Source organism: Lepeophtheirus salmonis, chromosome 9 (assembly GCF_016086655.4).
Source record: "Lepeophtheirus salmonis chromosome 9, UVic_Lsal_1.4, whole genome shotgun sequence".
NCBI lineage: Eukaryota > Metazoa > Arthropoda > Copepoda > Siphonostomatoida > Caligidae > Lepeophtheirus > Lepeophtheirus salmonis.
The window spans coordinates 5,243,339-5,271,134 of NC_052139.2; the positions used below are offsets into that span (position 1 = coordinate 5,243,339).

A 27,796-nucleotide genomic window follows, 5' to 3' on the forward strand; every position below is an offset into this window, starting at 1 on the left:
TGTTATGGACTGTGTGGTGCAACAGTGGTTTGAGCAAAAAAAATCTGCTCAATTCCTCCCTCTTCTGTGAAAAGTTCGACCGTTTGAAGCTGGCAATCGAACAGAAGCACCAACATTGGTAAATAAGAGATAAGAGAACTTGATCAAGACAACGCAAGGGCGCAGACATGTTCAGATGGGAACTTCTTATGCATCCACCCTACAGTCCGGACCTAGCACTATGTGAATACAACCTGTTCCTGTCTATAGCAAATGTACTTGGAGATACAAATTTGGCCTTAATTGAGGCCTGTGAAAATCTGTTGTCCGAGCTTTTTGTCAATAGTGACAAGGGGGTCTACAAAAAGGGCATTATGAAGTTGGATTCTCGTTGGCAACAAGTTATCGAACAGAACAGTGCAAACTTGGCTTAAATTGGATGATTGTTTCCCTTCTTATAAAGCATTGAAATAATACAAAAAATACGTAATTACTTTTTACCAGCCTATTATATACATATGTTTATTACTTGGAGTAAAAATATATAAAAAATGCACAAACTCAGCTGTTTTATTAGACGAAATAAACAATTTATATTATTTTCATGACAAAAAAAAAAGGTTTAACCTTCTTTAATAAGTGGAAATTGCACTTTTTAAAGCATAAACCTTAAGTAGTTATACACCATTTATATAAAAATGTCTCAAAATGAAATAGTAATGTGACTTAATGAATCTTTAATTATGCTATAAAAACTTACAGTAATAGAGGGTTTTCATTTGACAATATTTTCTAAAACTCAACTATCTAAAAAGTATGGCATCCAAATTTTGTACTAAAAATTTTTTTTGTTTGGATACAATAGTCTCGTTTATTTATTTATAAAATACTAAGATGAATTTTCAAAAGGTATAAATAGGAAATTTCTTCTTCTTTTTAAATTCTGGGTTGCAATGAAATTGTAACACTGTTTTGGATAGAAGTTAACTTGACTAAGGTTGAAAATTTATAGTCAACTAAAAGTCGACACGGACAATGTAATAGGGCTATATGAAGAAAGCAAATAAGTAAACAAAATCATTCCATACAAGTTTTAGTATCACCATCATAAAAAGAGAAATACCACTTCATTGTTGAAGTACCATTTAAAAAAATAATTTCAGGTAGATGGACAAAAATTTGGAACCTGTTCTTTTTTTAATTAAAAATACATCTTCCCTTTCACCCATGAAAGTTTTTTCTTTTTAGATTCATTTCTCCTGGAGTGTGTTGATATATATTATGGAGTTAATATTCAAATGATCAATTTATTTTCACTCGTTTTTACAGATTTTATATGTATTTTATTTTTTTTCAAAAGGCTACATTTCAATTTTCAATCACTGGTTAAATAATACAAAATTTCAGACTGACATCACATTCTTTCTTATTCTTATACTCTAGGGTTGGGATGTGAGTTACCCTGATTTCCCTGATTCTGCCTATCAAATTATTTTAAGAGGTATAGCTTTCCTTAATATTTTTTTCCCTTCAGAGTTCCGATGTTGAGCACAACTTTTTTTAATATGTATGAGGGTTTACGTGGACTAAGGGTATCAAACTTGTTTCGTTTTTTCTTTTTTCAATAGAGCCAGAAGTAAGAAAAAAATTATTTTGAGATAAAAAAATATATATAACTGGAAAGAGTTTAAGTCTAGCTAAAAATGTAAAGAAATAGTCAACTATTTTTAAAAGAATGTACACAATTTGTTCCAAGGTCGATTTTGCGCTTTTAACATTTTTTATGATATTGACTTCAGATAATATATAGAGCTGTTACTATTAATATAATATGTTATTTAACCTTTTCACTAAGTTTTCTCAAAATTAATTTGTAACTTCTTCCGTAATCCTGCTCGAAATAAAACCAAATTAACTAACAAATCAAGGCAAAAAGATTGTTGGAGTAAGTAATAATGAAGGTTATCACTCACATAATTCCTGGTGTAGCACAACAGCTGAGTCTTTGACACACCTTGGGTTGGCACTTTCATCCAACGTTTAGTTCATTCCACAGTTAAAGTTTGAAATATGAAAAATGGACCATTACTTAGAAACACCAGGTTTGATAAAATGTGAGGCTTCACCAAAATATTTAAAAATTGTTTTTCTTTAAATATCTTTTAAAAATCATAATTCCAATGAGTCATTTGTGCTAAAACTGTTGTTGATCCCCCTCTTCAGAATGACACAAGAAAGTATGTCAAACAACTCTATTGAGATCAATTTGATTAGACAAAGAACATATTAATTTGTCTAATAAAGTTACAAACGGGTGGAGACACTGAATAAAAAAAATCATAGAAAGGAAACGCCAATCCCCCAAAAAGTAAAGCGTATATTTGAACATTGCAGAGTTTTTCAATAAAATTTATCAAATTTGATTATAGTTTTTTTCCTACATAATATATTTATGTAAAACAGCCTAACTTTTTATTTCGTATTATTTTTAATGCAGTAAAAAAACATGGGAAATGCACTATGACAAGAAAAAAAGAATTCAATGTTTACTTAATGTAATATACAAACGGAGCTCACGAATACAAAAACAGACTAAATTGATTTTTCTAAAATTTGACGGCAAATTATAACGTATTCTTTATAGAATTATCATCAATTTGTATCATTAAATTATTCATATTAAGTAGAAATCTATAATTATGTACTATTAAAATACATAGAAAAATAACAAAATGATTTACATTTGTTTATGTTTCATTTTCTATTAATTAGGGCTCGACAAGAAAAGATATTAAATCATTTATTAATATTATAAAATAATTGTAAATATTTTGGAATTAATATTATTTTAAAAGTTAGTGTCTTTCAATATTGAGAAGTCAATTTATTCCTGGTTGGCGCATATATATTGCGAGGTTATTCCTTTTAAATGGATAAATCTGAATTTTATTAATGAGGTCTATTTTTATTGTACTTATTATACTTTAAAATAAAAATTAAACAAAAAATAGTTTTAGCCTATTCTTAAATCTAGACTAGTCTATACTATGATCGTCACTTCTTTTTATTGTTGAACCATTTGAATATTAATAAAATTGTTTTTTTCTTGCTTAATTAGATAAATGTAAGAATATGTAAATAAGATAGCACAGTTATCGGTGAAGCCAGGATTATTCAGCCCACTCCGATAACTGATACTTTAAAAAAGGCTGATTCTTTGCTGATTCCGATGAATTGATACATTCTTATTGTATATTCTTTGCGGCAATTCAGATTGCACTTATAGACACCAAAATTAATCGTCATGATAAAAAGACCATATCATGGTCAGTATAAGTCTCTTAAATTAGTATGAATCAATTTCAGTTTTATAATTTAGTTTTTATTTTCTGATGCAAGAAATTAGAAAAAAAAAATCGAAGTTCTCTCGGACACAATTTTTTTAAATTAGCAGACAGGAGGGAAGTGGGGTTTTCAACAGGTATCAATGCACATATTACCCCTTCGCTAAAAATATATCTGGATACTATCTGGGAAGTTAATTTATAAGAAGCTACAGTAATTTAAAAAGATATTTGCATAAAAAGTTGTTACTCCTAAAATGTTTAAATAAATTTTTATTTCTTCCCTTAATTCATTAAAAAAATTATTTAGGACTGTTACAAAAAAGTCAGTGATATAGTTTCTCTATTTATGACTTAAATAAGAGAAATATATTTTAAAAAATCTCAAAAGATCCCTAGGGCACCGATAGAAGCCGTTTAATTAATTAATCTAAGTTAAGTATCATAAAATATAAAAAGATATATCAGATGTAAAGAAATATTTGTTATTAAACTATTGATTTTGATCCTGAATATATTATATTAATATATTCAGATAGGTTCATTTCTATTAAATGAACCAAACTTCAAGAAAAAGTATCATAATTACTTTTAAAATTTGTTAAATTTTGCGATAGCAATAGGACTAATAGTGATGTTATCCAATATTTCAGTTAAAACACCCTAATTTTGCCTTTGCCTTGAACCTTTAAGTATATTAACTGAGGGGTAGCCTGATAAAGGGGGCAGATACTGTAGCTTTTCAAAATTTTACTGTTTCTTTCAAAAATAGATGGGGACCTGGTCAATAATACTTGAATTATAAACAAAGCAGATACACATTTGTTCTAGCTTTCATGAGTTGACTGGTTTGAACAGCAGAAGCATTATTAACCACTTAAATATGTGGCACCACCATTTACTTCATCAGGTCTCCCTCCATAAAAAGCCGTTATTACATCCGAGTTATAAATCCTCTATATGTTACTTATATTTAAAAACACTCTCAGGAAATGTCATGTTCACATATTAGTTTTTAATTCTATTCTACGCTCTTGCCATATAAAATGAAATATCTTTGAAACTGTCTCTAAAATCTCCTTAACAGTAGGATATTTCCTTTAAAAACAATATATTCTTTTAAATCATAACCAACTGGTGAGAGTCTAATTTATAACTACCTAATTTCAAAATTGAATTAAATGCTACAAATGAATAGAAATGATTAAAAATTGATCTAGATCAACATCAAAGAATACAAGACTTATTTTCTTATGTAATTTAATTTTTATACTTTACAATATATTTGCCTTCTCCTGGGAGTCATAATTTTGAATTAAACAATTATCTCCCTTCAAAATAAACTCTTGAGTAATGCGTCGACCAAGTAAAAATAAATACTTTTATTTTTTATTTAATATTATGCAGAGTTAAAATTCTTGGTATCTTAAAATCCTCCCACAAACTTGAATAAAAGACCTATTGTTGACTCAAGTATGTCTATTTAATATTGGGGTGTATGTAAAAAAGTCCACAGCTTCACAAATAGATATCACTATTTTTTTTTATTTTTTTAAATCACCTAATTTTCAGATTGTACCAAGCTTCAAAAGACATGTCTGCACTCCATAAAAAGAATAAAAATTAAAAAACAAAACAATTGTGAACTTTTCAGACCATGTGTTATATAAATTAAAAATAAATAAATAGGGATTTCCTCATTTTTTGTGAAAGATTGTTTTCATGATGACACACTACAAATATAAAAAATAATATTTATGGATTCTTTGAGGAAAAAAAAAATATCCATAGAAATTAAATCACTTTTTGAGGTCTATGCACTTTGATTATTTTTTTTGTGAGTATTTCAACTTAATTTCAAAATAATTAAAGTGAAATGAACAAATAAATAACAGGAGCAAAAAACAACAGCCCGAATATACCTATAGGGTCATAATTTTTATTGAAATATACAAAATAAAAAATGTTTTTCCTTTTCTATGTATTATATAAATACTTTGTTTGCTAAAAATTTGCAATGATCATAAACATAAAGTATACCTTTTGTATGAATATTGTAAATTAGATTTTTTTATAGGACATTTATAGAAGGTTTAGTTCAGAGTGCATAGTTCTATTATTTACAATTGTATTCAAATAAAAACAAAATATACACATAACTACATACACTCGTTAGAGTATAAAGCAATTAAATAATTTACATTGACAGCCACAGGTTACGTGAAACTATTCTCCAATTAGAGTTCATTTAATTGTGAATGCACAAATTTTAATAATATAATTCATATTTTTTATAAGTGCTCTTTTGTCAAGTATAATTAATTTGTAGTAATTATGCACTATTGTTTGTACCTCGGAAATAGTAATTGGTTGAGTGGGAGAATGGGCAGACTCAGTTATCTAAATTTAAAATATGGAACTTGTAGTGTAAAAGTTATGAACGGGGACTGGGTTCAACCTTCTGTTATGTTCCTTTCAAACACTAACGTTTGAACGCCCCAAAACATAAAGTCTTATCATTATATTGCTATGTGACCGCTTAACCGAATATCAAAGTAATAAGAAGTAAAAAAAAGGGGACTGAATTTGACTAAATGAGACTTTTGATCAATTTAGAGTTCCAAGTATAAGACTGATTTACTTGTTGCCAAAAATTAGTGTTGCGATTTGATCTGATACCGTACTTTTCTTTCGGTAGAGTGATTTTTCCTACTCCGATATTTTGATATAGACTTTAATATCAGACCGTAGACCAAAATTTAATCTTTTTAAAATCGTGGAATAATTTGTTGGTTCTTAATATAAAGAACAGATTTTTCAATCGCACACTATGGGCCAAGTTTCTCCCCCATCTTGATTTTTAAGTCATGAAAGTATGTTGTATGCAATCCATTTAACTACATATGACGTTAATTTGGCAATGATTACAATTATGAAACACTTCATTCACAGTCAACTTGATCTAGACTGCATTTTAAATGATACGGATTCAGACTATTTTTTTTTGTAGGACAGATATAGATCGAATTTTTCTTTGAAACCGGTCCAAACTGAACTTCTTTATAGGACATAATCAGTTTGGTCTACTCAAAGTAATAACACTCTTACACTTGGTCCAGGATATAACCCCAGATTTCAACCGCCTAAGTACTCTACATAATCGGAGTTCGACAAAAAAATATGAGAAAAATTTGCTTCTAAGCTCGAACAGAGCTTGCAAATTCTCATGTGACTTTTGTAAATATCAAATGAGCTGTGCTTAAGTTATTATAGCTTCCAGTATATTTCTTTGGAATTTTTGTATAACATAGGTAACGTTAGGGGGTAAAGTTCATAGTTGAGGAAGGATTGATCCGTTTTCTATTATTTTTTATGTGAAAAAATCCTGATTCTAAATTGACTATATCTGTTTTTTTTGTAAATGAGATGAATATGACAGGTTGAAGTATCTCATCTATACAAAGAAAAATTATATCTTTGAATGGATGTATCAAGGTTCTTTTTTGTCAGTTTTGTTTTTTGCATTAGAATAAATGATATTTCAAGAATAATAAATAACAATTGAGATTGATCTTAAGTAGACGAAATATGCAGAGATAATAGGGTATAATTATATTTTCCTATCATATCCCTATTCTATTTATGGCTCATAGGTACATATTCGGATGAAGTAAAATTACACAACTAAAATTAAACAAATAGATTTGATTTGATCTCAGAACAATAGAATGTGTTTCCTTGTGTCAAGAAGAAAGAAAAAAACGTTAATCCAGACATTTGTTACTTCTTTTTTCCGCTCATACCTATGTGTACACCTTGTAGGGATTTTATACCTGTACTACGAGGAAGCGTCTGATAAGGGTGTAAAATTATTTTCATTTCCTCCGGTCGCTTATCGTAGGATAAAATCTCCTACATGAAGAGAAGCCATGGAGATGGGACAGAAATCAAATTTGGAAATTATATTCGTGCTGCTTTATAGAAATTGTTTAAGATCTCAGAAATTTTAGCCTTGATTGTGATTAATACCAAACCTTGAAGTACCATTACAGAACAGGGAAAAAGTGATATTCAAAGAAAAGGGCATGGATGCATTGATATGTGTAATTCACGATGAGTATACTTATAAATAGCTCACTCAATATGCATTTTATTGAGTTTCCATTCAATTCTTATCTGTTTACAAATTATGTTTTTGGTTATTTAAATAAATATATAAATTTTATTTAAATGTGAAAGTATCATAATTTTGATAAATTATTAATTTATATAATTAAAATGATTTTAGAGCTGCTGTAAATGATGAATTTTATAGAGTTATAAATTGGCCTGCATGTGGTTCTTCTATACAAAAGCCTAAACACTTTATAACAAAGTGTATTGAGACAAGAGCTACAAAAACCCAAATGTCAGAATTATTTTACCAAAATTATGACGTTATTAAAGACTGGCCATTTTCCCTATATATATGTTGATTGTGTGTCCATAGAATGATAATATTAATAACTTCAATGTACAAAAATTTAAAGATCTTTCTATACATTTAAATCTCTAAGAAATTGATTTCCAGAAGTTCGGATCGCATTTGTTTTACAAACAAATCGTATAACGACAAGAAATGTCTGCAATTTTATTTTTTTGATTGGATAATTAGCCTGTATCTTATGTTTTATGGTCATAATTAATCTGGTTTAATATTCCTTTTGTATGTATTTTATGCCTTATAATTCCGTTTGTTCATTTTTTCTACACAAAAAGAAAGGATTTAGCAACATTACTTCCTTTTTTCATAAGAATAACAAAACAAGTTTTATTAATCAAAAAAGTTATATTTCTGTTTAAAATAATAATACAAATAAAGTTTTGTTTGAGAAGGACAATCATTTGATGCAAAAATATCATACAATTAATTTGCTACACAGCTTATTTTATAACTGTGGATGGGGTCATTCTATGTCAAATCAACCAAGGCATGTAACCCAACCCTCTCAAATTTGAAATTTTTTGGCATATAACTCTATTTTACGAGTTCATTAAGTTTGTTAAATTTCAACTAATAATTTTGAGTATTTTATGAGATATAGATACTTGTCCAAATACTTTTTTGACCAAAATTGTCAACGTCGCTTTAATGTCTTATTATTGGACGCTACTATTTTTGAATATTTTTTTATTTAAAGAGAGCTTACCTCTTAAAATTTTGTAGTGAACTTTTTTGAAGTGTGAGGAGTGTAAAAATGCAGTCAAAAGTAGAATATTTAAATGTTTTAGCACCTCAATTTTGATTTAAAAAAAATAAAAAATTTAAATAGACAAGCAACTACTTGATCAAGAATAATAAAAAAAATGAACAACCCTTATGAAAATGAAACATTTGCAACATATTTTGCATATGTAAGGGTATCACTCGGCCCATACTTAGGCAGGATTTTTTATCATAACTCTCAAGACCGGATCTCAAAATTAGTTTACTTTTCTCCAGAACTTATATCAATTTTAAAGATGTGTTTTTATCTTAAACCTATTTTTTGATTGAAATAGACTTACAAAATAGAAATGAACTACCATAATTTGCAATATTATAAATTGATGAAAATAGGAATACAGAATAGTATATCATTTGTTTATAAAGCTGGACCTGATTTTAAATTAGTTTGTTCATTATTTTTGAGATTTAAATTTCATAAAATATTCTGTCAAATCATTTTGGCAATAAATATTAGCAACGGCAAAATCACGTTCCTCACAATTCCGATATATTACAGTAGTTAATTTTAGTCTCAAGGAAACTTTAGAATCTTTCCTTTAGAATGAAACTACGGGCACCCCGCTATTACTTCTACATTCTTATTTTCAAGCCTTATAAATAAGGAAGTTATGATACCTAAATCGTTTAAGTAAACGTCAAAGAGCGTAGGTTTAAGTAAACTGCCTTGCAGAACAGATGAAGTAACGTCACAAGGCTCAGAGACAGTGAATTGAACACTAGACTCAATATCCAATTCGTCAAACAGGATATTGGAAAATTTAAAGAAAAGTTCCTTGTGTGGTACGGTATCAAGGCGTATGCCAACGTACTCAAGATTAAAGCTACGAAATCTCACAACAACATCCCAGAAATAAATTAAATTCGAAACGCATAACATATTTGGACTAAATCCATGTTGCCAGATAAAATTAAGTTCATTACTCTTAAAGAATGATTAAATGAAGAATTATAAAGGGATCTCCTTAATGGGAACTTCAATAGGCCAATATCCAATCATTTGAGAACCTCTGTTTAAGCACTTACCTCCTTAAATTATTTTCACTCCTTGACTTCTCCATTTTCATATAAGATCAAGTTAAGAGGGATACCAACATGATCTATAGCTTACTAAAGTGTTGCTATGGGAGAAGTTCCTGGAGGAACTATTCCCTAACAGGTGTCAATCGAAAGAGAAGAATCTCCAATCCACTATCAAAAATCAGGAAAACCATGTTGTATAAAACTTTATAAAAACTTGGTAGAAAAACTCTTCCCTTAGATCCGACATATCCTGTAAGACCGTCTTAGTATTTGGCTGCTAGCAAAATAATAGTCAGTTTTCTTGATTCCGAGAATGTGCTATAAGCCAGAACGAGTTATTGACCACCTATTTTGCTGGAATGGAACAATTTGTAATTTATTGTGTCCTGGGCAATATTAAAGATCCCTACAGCACTACAAAATCCTTAAGAGTTTGCATAAGGAGGGCATTCCGTACTTTACACAATTGGACGTTTCTGGGGACGTTGTGAGCGTGTGTTCCATGCAAACAGCTATTTATGTATTAAATTCTAATAAAATTGATTAAGAAATAAAGTCAAAGTAGTGTTTTATTTTTCTTTGCTTGCGAAGGTTTAGATAAACCCCCCTTTACCTTTTTAACCAATCTCAATTAAATTTTTGTCGTAAGAAGAACATAATAATGAAAATATATTTCATTAAAAATAGAATTAAATTTGGTACAGATGTTTGTTATACCTATAATAATCCTGTTTATTTGCAAATATTCCTTCTTTTACAATGAAATAAAGAAACAACTTTTATTTTATGCCATTACATTACATGAATAATAAATAACTTTTTGTAACGCGTGGGTAAACCCCCATATGGAATTAGAGGTAATTAATCATCATTAAATTTTGTAGATTGTCAATTATAGAACTTAATTTCCTTTCTTTGACGTGGTTTGTTGCATATATATATATATATAACTTTTTATATATTTATTCACTGTGAAGACTCAGTCAAAGATCCAATTTATTTTTCCATGTGGTCTTTCATGATATTTTCTTCCACGATTTTTGAATCTGGAACCTGATCTTAGACCGTAGATTGAAACTTAATTGTATTCAAAACGTGTAAAAAAATTGTTTTTTTTTATGAATTTTTTATCTTGATCATACCTTGATTTATGAGTTTTAAAAAACAATATATTCATTATATTTAACTTCATATGACGTTATTGTTGGTTGATACTCACAATTTTAAAACAGACATGAAGTCATGAAAAATTCATCAATAGAATTCGTTGTAGACCGAATTTCAAATAAAACCAATCAAGACCAAAAATTTTCTTCAGACCGATCCAGAGGGAATAAAAGGTTTAGAACTGGTAAGTAAGGAAGTTTTTTTAAAGATTAAGTTATTTCACCCCACTGTAAGTGAATATGCCCAAGATTAAAAAAATGCTTCCTATCCCTTGAAACGTACAATACTTTTCTGTATTGTCCTGAAACTTTAAACCTGAATATATATCATTCTTTAATGGCCCTGATAATACCTGTCTAGGATTGAATTTTATATTTTGCCTATTTTAATCGAAGTTTAGTAAATTTACATAACTTTTTTGCCTACCTGTCGTTCTTTTGTTTTTCCCTTTCATTTCTTTAATATTTTTTTTCAATGTGAAGACTGAGGGATACCTACAATAGTAGGTACCACATAATATTATTGTAGCTATTATTTTATATGATACACGTAACCTCATGAAAAACTGATGGTACTATTTAGATTTCTTAAATTCACATAAAGTAATTTCATAAAATTTTCTATCAAAAATAGAAATCTAGTGTTTGTACTAAATCAAGACAAATATTAAAGAGGGATGCTTTTAAGAGAAGAGAAATTGACCTTATGGATAGTTTTTTTTTTTTTATATGAAAATGATAGCAAACATTAGGCTAACAATGCTTTTAGTGGGCAAATCATAACAAAATCAATTCGTAGATCAAATAAAAAAGAAGAAAGATAGGGTTGTCTGCTATGCCTCGGTCGGGGAGAGAATCAGAGGGCTTAATGAGATAACAGACTGTTCATTATTTTGGATGAAGAAGAGTGTGGTTACCAAATTACTAACCTTGGGTAGTATATATGGGAGAACATCAGAAGAGAGAACCTGTTTCTTCTGTAAGCAATACCTGTCCATCCCAACATTCTTTCGAGTGTATTCATAAAATTAGTATATTGAGCCAAGTGATTGAGTTTTTTTTCAGTTTTAAGTAGAGTCTTATGAATTAAGATTTTTGTTATTTTTATACCGCCCTATATCAAGCATAAATAAAATACATACCCGCAAAAGTACAGGCTCTGTTACACAAATTTATATAAAGAAAAGCACCATTGCCTAATGATTTTATTTTTTACCAGGTTCACAAACCGAGTTAATTAAAAATATTTATCTACGAAGGGCTAAAAATCATAACGTTCTCATAATGAAACCCGATACTAGTGCATATATTTGCAATTAACAGTTTTTTTGTCAATTTAACTCAACCATATTTGTTTTTTCTTATAAATATGTTAATGCTTATTTAAAATGAATTACAAATACTTACAAAAATCAATAAAGACTTAAGGTTACAGTCCATTTACTTTTTCTTTTCTTTTGTAATTCCTTATATTTTTTTTGCAAATCCTATAAATGTATGTAATATAACATTTCTTTCATTGCGACAGATAAGTTTGTATTGTTATGAATTAGACAGTACACATCTGTGTTGTATTTGTTGTTCTATCCCAACTACCTTATTATTTTATTCGAGTCCAATTTATTACGAACAAATAAATGTTAGCAAATCCATTAATTCAAAAAGATTTTTTTTTCTACGTGATACTCTTACATTATAGTTGTTATAATGTGAGTCTGCTACTGATTATACTAGGGCTTTTTAAATGTAGAAATATGTACTTTCTCATAAATTAAACAAATGGTTTCAGACAAAGTTTGTACAAGATTACTTTTTTCCATTGAAAGTATTAAAAACTGCAAAAAAATATGATCATATTTTTTTTTTACTTCTTCAGTATAACATTAATTTGAGTAAGCATAAAACTACTCTTTTAAATTGTATGGCATAAATATTTTAAAAGATCAGATCATAAATTGAAATATAGCTTGAACTGTGAGAAAAAGTTATATTTTTAAGGTAAAGCAAAAACTTTTTAAAATTAAATGAGTGTTTGTTAAGGCACTGTTTCCCAACCAATATTCCAGATTGCATCGTCTAGGAGTTTGCACAATTTATTAAAGGTAATCAATAAATACATTTTCAAAGAAAATGTCATTCAAAGTTTTATTTTTAAAAAAAAAGTCATCCTATAATTGTCTTTTCTAAAAAAACAAATTTCAAAATTTCCAAGAAAATATTATTTGTTTCGATAAAGTAACAAAAACCTTTTTAAATTAGAAACATAAATTGTATAAAGTGAAAAAGAAAACAATTTTTTTTATAATCCTTGATTTTGTTATTACTCAATCAGTATAAAACCAGGTTAGGTAAAAATAAAAATGATTTTTTAATATAGACACAATTGAAGCATTAACTTATAAGACATTCAGACTTTTAAAAAATACTATATTTAAAAGATACAGTGGAAAATTGTATCGATTTAAAAAATAGCTAATTTTTGTTGGAAATAGGCTGTTTTTTTTTCTACAGCAAAACCTGTCTGAAAGTAATAATATAATATTTAAAATCAAACCACAATTTTTTTTAGCTCAAAATGTATTTATGACAATACCCTATTACCAAGAGATACGTTTTTTTGTTAACCAATTATATATTGAAATATTGTTTTGTTTAAATAAAGATATGTAATATCTGACAGTCAATTGTTTAGAAGTATAATTTAATACATTAACAACATATTTAACTCTCCGTTACGTTCCTATTAAGTTTTTATGTGAATACTTTCCTGGGTTTTAATACATCTACATAAAAAGTATTATTATGACGATGTTTTAAAGGGTTTTCTTCTTACACTAAATTGCAGGTGTATTAATGAACAGCTTCATCAATTTTTAGTATTGTGTCTCATTCATTTTTGGAGAAAAATGTTTTCCAATTATAATATCAAGCAAATGATCTTCAATATAATATTTTGGATGAAATAAGAAGATATTATTTAATGATTATAGCCATTAAATAATATTATTCTGTTAATTATTCTCATTAAAAAGAAAACCATTGTTCCAGGTCAATTATAATTCAATACGTATATGACACTGGGGAGTTTTTCAAAACTATAGGAGCTACACTCATAAAATTTCATGCACAATTTTAAAATATAATGCAGATTACAAGACGTTTAGACATAAAATTTGCGCTTCTGTGCACCGGCGGTTTTATTATGAGGAAGTTGTCTGATGGTGTTTTTTTTATGGCAGAAATGTTGTTGTATCAACAAACGTAACGGTAGTGTTGGCCATTATGGCGACAACTGCTTTAGATATAAATTTAATTTAATTTACAGAGAAGGAACGTCATTGCCCCGTGAACATGATTTTGGTACACCACAACATAAATATTTCAAATCTGGAGCTCTCATATGTGACTTGTGTTCCAATTGGAACCCTCTAACAAGACTCAGCACCTTGTCAAGTCTGAGGAAGTGGCTGAGTGGACACTGCTATGATTTCATTTGGAAAGAAATATGTAATTTCATTTTATTTGGAGGTACGTTGAATCTACAAGAAATCTAACATCTCATGCCATCAATGACTCTCTGATTGTCAACATGCCTATGAACTACTTTGTCAGCACATGCTCCTCCTTCATTCCCTGGGGATGCTGGAGGTGAATATATCAAATGACCTTTTTTTCAAAATAAATAAATGACATGTATATCACTAGATAAGATGAAACCTGTACAATGTATTCAAAATATGTCACCCTTGGAAGATTGATCTACTGTCCTTTGGTTATTGATCCAGAACATTACTATAAACCTATTACAGGGTGTGTGGAAAAAATCTGTTGCATTTTAAAGACGACATGACTCCATCAGCTGATATCTGATCCGTCTGTTTTTGGTTTTAAAATTTTTCCTGGATCATAGGCTTCAGTTATTGTTAACCATTTGTAGCGATAGCATCATTTTAAGTGCCCAAGAAAAGTCATTATATTCAATGAGAGAGATCGTAGGTGCGCTGCTAGTGATGCATAGTGATCACATGAAATTAAGTAATGCTGACATCTCTGTCTTTCTGGCAATGCCAGTTAGAACGGTCGGAAGTCTCAGGAAGCAGCTGGAGGAGTCATCGGACCCGATGGATGTTGTTGACATGAAGAAGAAGAAGAGCACTAAGATTGTCCGGGACGTTACCTTCATCAACAAGGTCAGGGACATCATCGACAAGGACCCCCAGCGTTCTTTGAGAGTCATGGCGAGGGACCTGGGCGTGGCCGAGTGGACCGTGAGGGCTTGTGTGAAGGAGGACTTAAGGTGCAAGTCCTACAGGCGTCAGACAGCCCAACTTCTGACTGAAAAGATTCAAGGGTTGCGGCTGCTCAAAAGCTTCAGGCTCCTGAACATCTTGAAAAACCCAAAGTCGCCGAACATACTCTGGTTCTTCTCTGATTTTTTTCTTCTTTTTCGTTCGTACCCTTCTCCTCTTGGCCTCCCATCACCAGATTTGAACCTGTTGGACTACTTCGTCGGATCCTACATGGAGAACATGACAAACCGTTCCTCCCATAAGACCAAGCAGTCTCTCATCACCTGCATCAAGGAGAAATTCAGTGATATAGAAGCAGCGCAGATCCAAAATGCCTGTTCTCGGTTTCGTAGCCGCATTGAGCGGGGTTTGGCCGCAGACGGCGGCTACATTGAATAAATAGCTGCTCTATATCAGTTACAGGATATTTTCCAATTATGAAACTTTGGCGACCGTTTTCTCAGAAGTTTCGCAATAGTGAGCCCTAAAACATTTTAATTGAGTTATTTAGAGATCAACTACGTTTTTGAAATAAAAATGTTGACTATATTAACTTTCAAATTTTTAAAGTCCTTGTAAATTAAATTATGTTTGAGCATTTGAACCGATAACTAAAAGTGGTGCAACTGCTCTCCTTTTAGATTTGTTTATTATTTCACAAACCTTGGAAAGAGCGACAACAATGAATAAGATACAATTATAAAAAAAAGAAGATTAATACAAAACCTATAGTTACTTTAAATATGTCTATGAAAATTCAACTGTATATATGTATACAGGGTGTCCACGATACTATCTCAAGCTATCTTAAAATTCAACCTGCTTGATAAAAATGGAATTTGGAGTGTATTTGTTAATATGAAAAAGTTAGACATGATATTAAACAATAAATTTATTCAACATGTCCTCCCTCAGCAGCCACCATCTTCTCCATCCTGCCCCTAAAGGATTTGCATGCACTGACGACTTCCACGGAATCGACAGCATTCCATTCCCTCGTAATGTAGCGCCTTGCACACCTCCCTCTCCAACTTCCCCTACCAGTAGTAATCACACGGATTGAGGTTGGGTGAGTTGGAGGACTAGGTGTTGCGATCCCAAAAAGTGATGTCGTGGGAGTTGAAGAGGTTAGTGGTCCTGATGGCGATGTGTGCGGGGGGCAGAGTCTTGTTGGAATATGAACTCCCTCCCAGCGGCCGTATCCTTCATCCAGGCGATGACGACCTCCTCCATGACTTCGCAGTACCTTATCGCGTTACCCCTTTCCTTGGGATTGAAGAAGAAAGGAGGCATCACCTCACCGGTGCTGCAGATTATAGTGTATTGTTCACGCAACCTTTTATACTAGTATGATTTAACACCGAATATCCACATTATGGATCTGTATGAAGTTTAAAGTAGTTCCAATTTATCGTGGACACCCTGTATACATATGAGGTAAAAAATATAATTGGGATTATTTCATTATCTTGATTTTTTTTTCTACATTGTTTTTATGTTGACGAACTACATTTGTAAATTCAATTTCAAAAAAAGAATATACTTTGTTAATATATTTACGTTGTTAAACTATCACACCACCTAGCAGATAGTTTTGTTAGTTTGTTCATGCCCTTTTGATTAAACATCAACAAATCGTGTACCCTTTTTTCTGTTTTTTGAAAGAGAGGTTGAGATATAAATATAGGTTTTTATTCTTTTCTTAATAAGGCACAAAAAGTTTTTTTTGTTTCATTTTCTTACACCAAAAGAACAAAAATAATCAAATAATGATTAATGAAATATGAACATTCAAAAGTTAGAAAAAAAATAATTTAAACATATTTCAATTGCATATATTTTTAAATGTTTTAAAATGACAACTTATCCATTACATAGATGTATAACTCTTCCTTTGAATACGTATCTATTTCTTAACAAATTATAAATATGTATAAAATATTTCCAAAAATATAAAAAATAAACAACTCATCAGAAAAAGTGATTTTGATTTCATCTTTGCTGAGAATGAATGACATATTGTTTTTTTTTTTTTTTTTAATAAAATATATTTGTTTGTTTTATAGAAAAATTAATTCTATATATAGTATATTCTAACTAAAAAGTAGTTTTAAAGTAGAATTGCAAATATATATATTTTTTGGTGATGCCCTTAAATAAAGTTTGAATATATAAGACCTAGAATAAACTTTTGCTCTCAAAGGATAATTGCATACCTCACTACTTTGCCAATAGACCGAAAGAAGAGTAGATGTGCACTTTAATTTGAGCACTCTGTTTCGCATATGTTGTCGTAGAACTTCAAAGTGCATTCCAAGGACTGTTGTATATGTTCCGTCGTATTCTTTTCGTAAATCGTATCGACGTAAATATCCACCACGTGCCTGGAAACAATTAAAATAATCGTTACCCTTCAATTAAAAAAATATAAAAACAAGTTTACTCTAAGAGTCTATAACACTATGGAACAACATTTTCCCCTGATGGCTGAAACCCACATTCATTATTGTTATTATAGCCATAGATCACTAATGTGACCATTAAAAAGTTCAATAGTCATAGCCTAGTTTAAACCCTTTCTTAGTAAACTTAGATATTATTCACCACTATAATTATAAAAATGCTTCTTATTTCTTTAAATCTACATTTCATCGACAATATGTATATTTTAGTTTGCTCCTAAAACATTCAATTTGAATATACACAAATGTTTATTTATCTAAAAATCCCTAGTTTATGATATATTTGTATACTTAGCAATTTTTAGTCGAGGTTTAGTCATTTTAATAAACTGTTTTGCTTCAAAGTTGTTGAATTATTTTTCAATATGATTTCATGGATTATTCCTGCTTACTTTGTGAGGAAATGTAAGGTAATTACACACAACCTATTCGAAACGTTTGGGCACTTATTTGATTCCCAAAATTCGCATAAACTTAAGAATTTAGTTCAAAGAAGTTATATCATCTATTTAATTATAGTGGTAAAAAATCAGTTTATTATAATTACTTGGTTACAAAATCGCTGTATGTTGATAAATAATCCAAGGATTTTAGTGGATATATTTCCGTATTTGTATACAAATTTGGTAAAACAGTTTTATTTATAAGGCTTAGAACATTATTGATCATACAAATCATACATGCCCAATTGAACAAATATTCCTCAGTAGCAAATAATTAATATTAGTTTAAGGGTTTCAATGTATATAGTTAAATTAAATTATAGGGTAACGTTTTTAAAAGTATTTTTTGTATTTTATTTAATTGAAACCGGAAAAAGTCCTTATAGTTATAAAAATAGATTTTTTACTGTATTGAATAAGCACGTATAAGAAGTTTTTTTTTTTTAGTTTCGATAACTTTACTTTTCCTTTGATTTGTTCATAAATGATTTTATAGTATATATTGCCCCCCAGAATGTAAAATCACACAAATAAAATATGATATAAACATATACAGTTTGATATACTATAGTGTGAGTTACCTTTAAGTTTTTCTGTATTTTTTAAAAAAATTTACAAAAATGAAGATCTATGAATCCAAAACTGAAATACACCCAAAAAATAAAATAATACTGGTTCAGAACGACGCTGTTCTGTACCCTCATACTGTTTATTATATTCATGTTATTATTTTACTTTGTTAGGGCAGTTGTGCATGTGATTTTGGTAAAGTTTTTGCATCTGTTAAATTTTCTACTTTTTAAAGATATTTTGGTACTTTAATAACGTTCATGGATGTTTTGTTTTTTTTGTGAAAGAGAACCTGTTTCCGAGCTTCATTTAGGAGATTTCTTCCAGATTTTATTTTTTTAAATTTCTTTGTTCCTCATGAGATGTTTGTAATTATTTATATTTTTTAATTTATACAAAATAATATGAACTAATTATATACGAATCATCAAGTAATTCTTACCCTGAATGTAATTATCTTACTTCACCCATTTAACTCTCTACATATTTAAATATATACGGAAGACTATATTAATTAAGTCATATTAAAATGAAGCTTTGATAATAACTACATTATTTTATCAACACCCATGCTGTTTGAACCTATTGTTCCGGCTAGCCCACAAAAAAAATGTTTTAAAAGTCCTGAATATATTCATTTTTATAGCAAGTTGAAAAACTTTTAGAAGAATAATTAACTGTTAACTTACAGGCTCTCCATTGATAAACCACGTTAAATTCGCTGGTGGATGACTTTGCCAAGAGGTACAAGTTGCCGTGATGGTATCTCCAATACGATATTTGTCTTTTACGCCAGTGATTCGGGGTCTTTCATCTGGGAGATCTAAGGTACGTAATTAAATATACACAACATATGTTAACACTGTTGACTTCTGACGAATTTCAAATATATAATACATCATCTTTTTTTTATGCAACATCAAGATATGTATACAAAAATATAATCATTTTCCCTTAAGTAGAATGTTATTTAAATTTTTTAAGGCATTTGCTCATAAATTCAAGCCATTATTATGCAAATAAAAAAGATGAAAAAATTAAATTATATTATATTATAAATACATATTAAATAAATGACCATATTGAAGGCATTATAAAAGATTTTGGAGTCTCGACATTATAATCATTTAATAGGAAACTTACCAATTACCAGCATTTCCTTGGTCTGTATAAGTGTATGGAACGTTATATCTGCAATGACTTCGCAACTATAAGCTCCACTATTCTCAAAATTAACGGAGTGAAGAAATAATGTTTCTCCTGTTGATTTTTCTTCCTAAAAAATAATGAAATATACAATTAATATAGTATAAGCAACTTTGGAAAAAAATTAGTTGCCTATTTTGTGAAATATATATAAATATATTGAGTATAAAAGTAATATTTTTCTTAAATCATACGGCAAAAAATATACACTGTATAACATTGTATATACACTATCCACAACCTTTTCATGACTGCAAGCCAGTTAATGCTTATTAATTTAACTGCAGATCAGGGAAGGAGGTTAAAATTATAATAATAATACACGTTAATCCTCTGTATACTCTAGGGACTTAATTAGCAAATTGATCCATTGTTACATTAATACTATATCATTAGGAGTTGTTGGAGCAATTTGCAAAATAATAATTTTGCACATTGCTCCAACAATATAACGCAATTATAACATCAAAAAATATCCTAAATCCTAAATCAATTGGACCCATGAACTTTTTTCTTTGGAACGAAACGGTCCAATATGGAAGTAACTATAGACAAAGACACTTGAAGTATGTTGGCTATGCCCAGTCTAATCCTTTCCTTTGTATTGGTGACAGTAATAATCTTTGGTAATTTGCAAATATAGTTAATATAATTCTTCTTCTCTTACCAACTATTGATGAAGTAGTAAACCCCTTACATTAGCAGCTGAGACTTAGATAATAAATAAAACATAAATAACTAAATAATTATTTTGTTTTGTTAATGCCGTCATAGACTGCATACTAAATAAGACATCCAAATCCACCGATGTTGTATTTCAAGACTGTATTTACCCTTAACGGGCAGGCATTGGTGCCGTTGACCAAGAAATGGATACGTGCATAGGAAAGACTAATATATTTATCTTCTAAATAAATTAATACATTTATTTTTGACGAATATATTCGACGTCTGTATTTTTTAAAATTTCAAGCTTGACAAATACTACATTGAACAGAAATCAACTTTTATTTTCTAAAATCCAAATTAAATTTTCATTCGTTACTCAAATTCATTTTGTTATAATATTGGTCCACATATCAAGAGCGTTTGCATTTTTATTCTTTTTTTATAGATCAACAGGTTAAACGTCTTTTATTGTGCTAGGTAATTTTATATTTCTGATCATTCTGGAGATTTTGTAAATAATCATCCGAAAGTAAATATCTTTTTATTGCACAGTTAGTAAACTTGGTAAAATAGGTACCATAAAAATGAAATGAAATTATTTACATGATTAACAGTTGTATTACTACATTCAAATTTGGAATCATTTTTTAACTATTCTGTCCATTTTGTACTCCCAAATATCAGCTAAAAGGCTAAAAATTATTGTACATTACATACAACAAAAAAACTAGATATTAAAATAAGCTTAACATTCTGAGTTTGGTGTTCTAACAACTTTTAATTTGTTATATTTATCGTAAAAACATTAAATTCAAGAAATCAAAAGGAAAAACAAAGGAATGAGTTTTAAGACAAACAGTGTATAAATTTAATTAACCCTCAATTAAAATTGGTTCAATATACAAAAAAGTCAAAAACACCGCATTATCAGGATAAAATGATGATAAAATATTTATTCAAAGGAATAAAAAGCATTTTTTGATATCTTGGAATATATAAAATCCCATATAACTAAGAAGGGTTAATAAAATAATAAATAGTCTGATCTTTTTAGAGTTGAATTACTTTTAAATACTAGGTTTCTGATATCATTCAATTATAAAGCAAAATGTAAGCCAAATAATATACTTTTTTCTCAGACTCTAAATCAATCAATGTTTACATAATTATGTTCGTGAATAAAACATTACAGCTTAGATATACAAAATACTTATGATATTTTGATAACCTACATAAAAAAAATTAGTATTTTTAAAACATATTGGATCCTGAGTTTTTAAGGAAAAGAATGATGGTGGGAAATTGGGGAGCTCTTATGATTGAAATATGAACTCAATATTTATTAGCAGTCTTATATATATTTTATTGATTAGTATTATAATCAATATGAAAAATATTTATTACTCTAATATTTGTTAATCTTTTTCTCGTTTTTTTTTCTCAACTTTTACGTTTTTGATGACTTCTTAGGTTTACAAAAAACAGTATTTTTACAATTAATTTTGTTTCATAACAAAGTGTAAAAAGTGGGATACTTGGAGAGAAAATCATTGGCAAGGGTAATAAAAATGTATAACACATATGCATAAATTAGTCATTGGCTAGTATAAAATATTTTCCAATCGGATCTGATCCAGTATTACAGACAAACTTATTTAGATAATAAAGTACGGATTTATCATATTGATATTGGTATATTAGTATTAGTAAGATGACTGTTTAAAAAAAACAGCAAATTTTATTGAAAATAAATATGGCGACCCATGGTATGAATATATCTTCTCTTTGATTGTTTTATTTAATGATGTGACCATGCAGGTCAATTTTGTCTTGCAGTCTTTTTAAGAAATATAATCTGTGTAATAAATATTCCCTGGCTACAAAAATTTAACAAGAATTTTCTGCAATATCAAATAGCATTAAGATATTAGATATTCTTCCGGAAATATCGGTTTTCTGAGTTTGATCTGAATAATAAGACCATGTCTGGTTTAAAAAAAAACTAACTGAAGTATTGTCTATAATATGGTTTTTCCTCCATGATATAATTTTATTTCGTTGGTTCATATTTCGAATTCAAAATACACAAACATTGTTAATTCTCAATTTTTCATATTCCTAATTCTTTAAAAATTGGTTATTTTCCAATATACATAGGTAACTTTTACAATGATGACACGATATGAAAACTCTTCATATCCTTTGTAAAAAAATAATGTATTAAACCTATGCTCGTCGTTACTAAATAAAATGACACATTACATACTTATAGTTCCCGTAGAATATGATTGTCTTCAATGATAAATGAGGTTCGTTGGTTTAGAATTTGCGTAATGAGTGGACATTTGTCTATTTACCTGGAATTAATTGTCTCAACATTACCTCAATTACTAATTTCCCATGAATAATTTATATTCAAAAATTTTGTATATTTAAAAAGGTTAACTGAAAATAGAGGGCTTGAAACATTTGTCCGAGGGGTTGAGCATTAATTTAAAAAAAGAGGTCGATATATTGATAATGAAAGAGGTCAAGTTCTCTTTGAAAAAAAATTTGTTGTCAATTTTTAAATATTATGTATAAAATAAATTGTTTGTTCCTAATTTTTTTTTAAATGGCGTCATTACTTAAAAAAATTCAATACCCTTTTTCAAAAATGCCGTTCAAATTTTGTTTTGATTAATAAAAGAAAGTGCCACCTTGATTACAAAAAAAAATTATTAGCTAGTCATCTTCCCCATCAATAATAAACATTTTGGAAATGACTTTTATACAGCTATCATTTTACCTTTGCCTCGTTTACTTTAAACTAAAGAGACTTGCCTTGACAAACGTATTTTTTCATAAAAAAGAAGTGATTGCATTAAATTTTGATAGTTTTAAAATATTTTACTACGCAATGTTCATCTTTATATTGTATCATTGTTAGGAATGGGATTTTTGTAGAAAAAACATTACAGTTTTATTCTCCTTGCGCTCAAACGTCGACAGCAATACAGAAAACAATAAAGTGACGTCATCTGTGATATAGAAAAAGACAAATTGCATGTTAAAAAGTATATATATAAGAAATATAATCTACTCAAATTATTACGTTGGCTGAAAAGTTTGCAGGTTGACACAGAGAGGGTCCCCTAGAATGAAAACGTATGATTTTTATTTACTATATCAACCTTCAAACGATAGGCTTACAAATTTATCATCTGTCAAACTATTGGTTCTTGAGTTAAATCATTCCGGGTGAATAATTTTTTGCTATAATTACAAAATGAAAGAAAAATATATTCCTATGTTAATAAGCAATACATTTTTCGACCATAATGAATTCAAATTTCTAAGACGATATGTGACTATGAATGAAACATCACTACACTACAGAGTTCCATGGCCAGTAAGCCGAGTGGACTGCACGAAATAAACCGAATCCAAAGTGTGTAATGATACAACAGTCAGCTGGTATAATATTCAATGACCACCTCAAAAAGGGGAAGATCATCAAGACCAGTGTTTGAAAGATAAAATTACGAAAAAACGGTCCCATTTGAAGAAGAATAAAAATATTGTATCACAGACCATTTACCAAACAACTGAAAACAATTTCTATATTACATTGACTAGTCTAAGATTTACTTCTCCATCCACCATTTATCCAGAACAAGCCACAGTGAATTTTCACTGGGTGTAGAACTCAAAATAATGATCATTTATAAAAAAACTTATGTCATTAGAAGTTAATCGACAAAACAGTATTATTACTAAAAATCATTAGTATTAATTTAATAGTACCTTAAAAAAGGCATCGGGGAAATGAAAAATCGAATTTTGCCAAACAGTGTGATTTATAAAAATTTCATTGAGACCCCCCCCACATACGTTTTACTATGAAGATCTGGGAAATTTTCAGCTAACCTATTAACAAGCGTGTTTGGCACTTCGGTTTATAATTTTAAATAAAACCCGCCCTGATTGTAATTGTTTAGAACTATCGCCAATTGAAAATATGTCTTAAACTCACACAATGCAATTATGAAACTACTCTATGTTCAATGTTGTAAGCAACACATGTTTCACGTAAAATAGATTAATAAGAGGATGCAGGTTTTGTTATTAATGAGGCTACGGGATAATGACGTATCTTGAGGCTTGTTTTTAATTACAAATATCCTTATCGACAAATGAAAGCAAAAATAAAACTTGTTATTAAATGTCTTATTGCGGGAAATGTCCCATAAATATTAAAACATGTTTAATTTTAAAAGGGATGTAATTTTGTCCTACAAACCCATCAATAACAAACCAGCATCCCCATATTTAATTATTTTACTATAAATATGCGTCGCCTTAGATATGGCAATGTTTTTTTCTATTTAAAAGTTGTTTTAATGAGCTTGGAGGAATTAATCAAAATGCGTGTTCATGAAATGTAAAGTTCATGATTTACCTTAGTATATATTACATAAAATCATTTTCCGTCGTGTATATAACATATTTATAAAAAGTCTTTGTAATACATAGAGCAAATTATTTTAAATAAATGTTCCCCTTCGTCTCTTACTTATTTTTTGTTTATTACAGCTGTACTCATAAATAACTATTTATTGTTCGTATGCGTGGCTGCCTACAATTGTATAAGTTTTTTTTTCTATTTACTAAATGTGAAAAGTATAAGTTTTTTTGTAAGTTTAAATGTTTTTTTTCTTTTTAGAAATTTGAAATTCCTTAGGGATTACGTCATTTACTTTTTTCTATGTGTATGTTGGTAAATTATGGGCACTTATTCAAAGTAATATTTAAATTTCTTTCTACCCTAGAGATATTTAACAGGAAATCCAAAAATGTATTAAATATATATATAATTTTTGGATTAAAAAAATTAAAACTATTTATTTAGTTCTTCTATATTCCATTTATTAACTATATTGTGAATCAACATAAGAACAATCTTGAAAAATAAAATAAAAGGACGGATAATCCCAATTCATTTTTTCCTATATGTATACATACATACTATACAATACTTTATATAGATATTTAAGTAAATTATACCCTTATTATTCAAATTTTTGTTATGATTTAGAGTGATCAAGAATTTTAACTGTAGTTTAGAATATTTTTATAATTAATAAGGCTTAATTTGCCCCCCCCCCCGCTCCTCCTAAAGCCTGTGAAATAAAATCTATGAATTTATTACTTTTTCATTATGACGATCATTTTATTATTTTATGTGCAATATATTTTTTCATAAGTATAATTAAAAATTGGGATACTTTATCGAATTACACAAATTCAGTCTGCACTCAATTTTGATAAAAAAACATTCCAGTTTTCTTTTGTGAAGGCGTACCGAATTGATGGTATTGTATGTTTTTACATTATATCAATTATATATTGTATGAGGGATAAACGATCGAATTTTAAGAGAAAAAAATCTAACTTACAACCCATTATACTGATACTTTAAATTAGAGAATTCATTTATGTAAATGTATAGTGTGCACAAGTTGCAACAGGTATAAGAAACTTGTGCAAGTTGTAGCTCAAAAATAGGATGAAGAATTTTAAATGAAGAATTTACTCTTCTATAGATAATTATCATGCAATTATTTAATATCCATATTATACATTATCCATATATATTAAGTGTATTTTTTGGCTATATAATACTATTTTTTATTATTTTGTTGCAAATAATAAAGTTTCAATGCCCCACTTATATTACTTATAAACAAATAATAACCATGTCAATATAAATGCTCAAAGAGAAATGATAATATCAATGAAGTGGTGTTAATTAGAATCACCAATATTGTAATTAAACAATGCATTTTAAGACTAGGAATTGGCCACTTGTACAGTTTGTTTGTACAGGTTATAACTTGTACACAATCTAGGATTGATTGCCTTATCAGTCTTTTTTCTCCACCCCTTTCAGTCTTTTTTTCTATCAGTTTAATCTTTTTTGCCCTATGGACTGACGTATCAGTCTTTCAGTCCTATTGTCCAACCTATCTTTTTATTTTCTTCACACATATAACTAGGATTGAAGAATATAAGAACCTATAAAATAATTAATAATAGCTAAATCGTATTATATGATTTACGATATCCTTATTTATTCATTTTAATACATTCTTAACAAATCCAAACAAAAAGAAAAGCCTGCTCTGGTATCAAAATAGGTATCAATATTTTGGTGCTCTTCAAAACTCTTTCAAGTATCAAAAAGTACCAACACAAAAACGTTGATATTGAAATCAATATGTGTTTCAAGAAGTGTTTTCTAATTTTTTTGTATATGGTTTCAGGAATTTTTCATTAAAAGATTCATTCTTTTTTTTTTTTTTTTAAGGGAGGGGGGAGGGGTTAAAAATACGTCACGAATAGGCCAAATATGTTTATGATGTAGTGCTACAGCAAGTAGGATTGTCTATACCTATTTATTATAGTATATTTTTAAATATGTCATTACCCGGTATAGCGAACATATACATAGTTTATATATTGGAACGGTCCATTTCTAGCTTTTTTCTTGGAAATGTTGATCTGTCATAGACTTTTCAGTCAATTTATTTTAGTAAAAAAAGATGACTACTGACAAATTTTAAACTTTTTAGAAAATATTTTAAAGGTTACTCAACGTCCTTAAATTTTTGAAAATTGACGTTCTTTTTTATCGAAAAAATTTATTTTTCTTTGGTTCTCATGCAAATAATGTTTATTTGCATATGTAAATTTAATTAAAAAAATATTTTTTCCACTTTGTTCTTATATTAGTTTCTTTGATTTATAACGGAATAGTAGTAAAAGTTTTGTTTTTTTCCCTATTTTTCACAGTGCATATAATCGATCTTTAGTATTTTTAAAATTAAACTGCAATATCCCCAAATACTTAACATAAAAAATATACATTATCAGAGGGATTTTGATTCTTCATTAGAGGTGTGTTTAATAAGCTTACCTACATAGTTTTGTGGTTGGAAAATAATATAAGCCGAAGGGAATTTTTTTCGAAGAAAGTGAATATTCAAAGCAATGAGGGGTTGAGCAACCTCTAAAACTCTCTCAAAATTATTCAAAATTGTTAATATTCCTTTTTTACCTAAATACAGATCTTCATACTATGCGAGCTAATATTTCTTCTTAAAAAAATAAGTAAGAAATTGATCAGTCTAAAATATACATATATATAATACAATATGGTGTAGCTTTTTACTAAATAATAAACAAAGTGGCGTTAACAAGATGTTACTTTATATGCATTGTACGGACTAGGAGTTACCAACCTTTTTATAGCTGAATGCTATTATTTCCATAAGGCTTGAGAGATACAAGCTCAAAGAAATATGTATAACTGATACAAAAACAAAATCATTTAACAT

The 27,796-nt window shown here is 28.8% G+C and overlaps 1 protein-coding gene across 2 annotated transcripts in view; it reads right to left on the bottom strand.

The window, feature by feature from the left end:
- Positions 1-27,796, bottom strand: part of LOC121124648 (uncharacterized) — a 194,339-nt gene that overhangs the window by 31,009 nt on the left and 135,534 nt on the right. For both annotated transcript variants that reach the window (XM_071891120.1, XM_040719828.2), the window contains 3 exons: positions 19,686-19,818; positions 19,232-19,365; positions 17,284-17,451 (listed from right to left, as the gene is read on the bottom strand). In XM_071891120.1, coding sequence (XP_071747221.1) covers positions 17,284-17,451; positions 19,232-19,365; positions 19,686-19,818 — 435 coding nt within the window. The remainder of the gene's footprint in view (positions 1-17,283; positions 17,452-19,231; positions 19,366-19,685; positions 19,819-27,796) is intronic.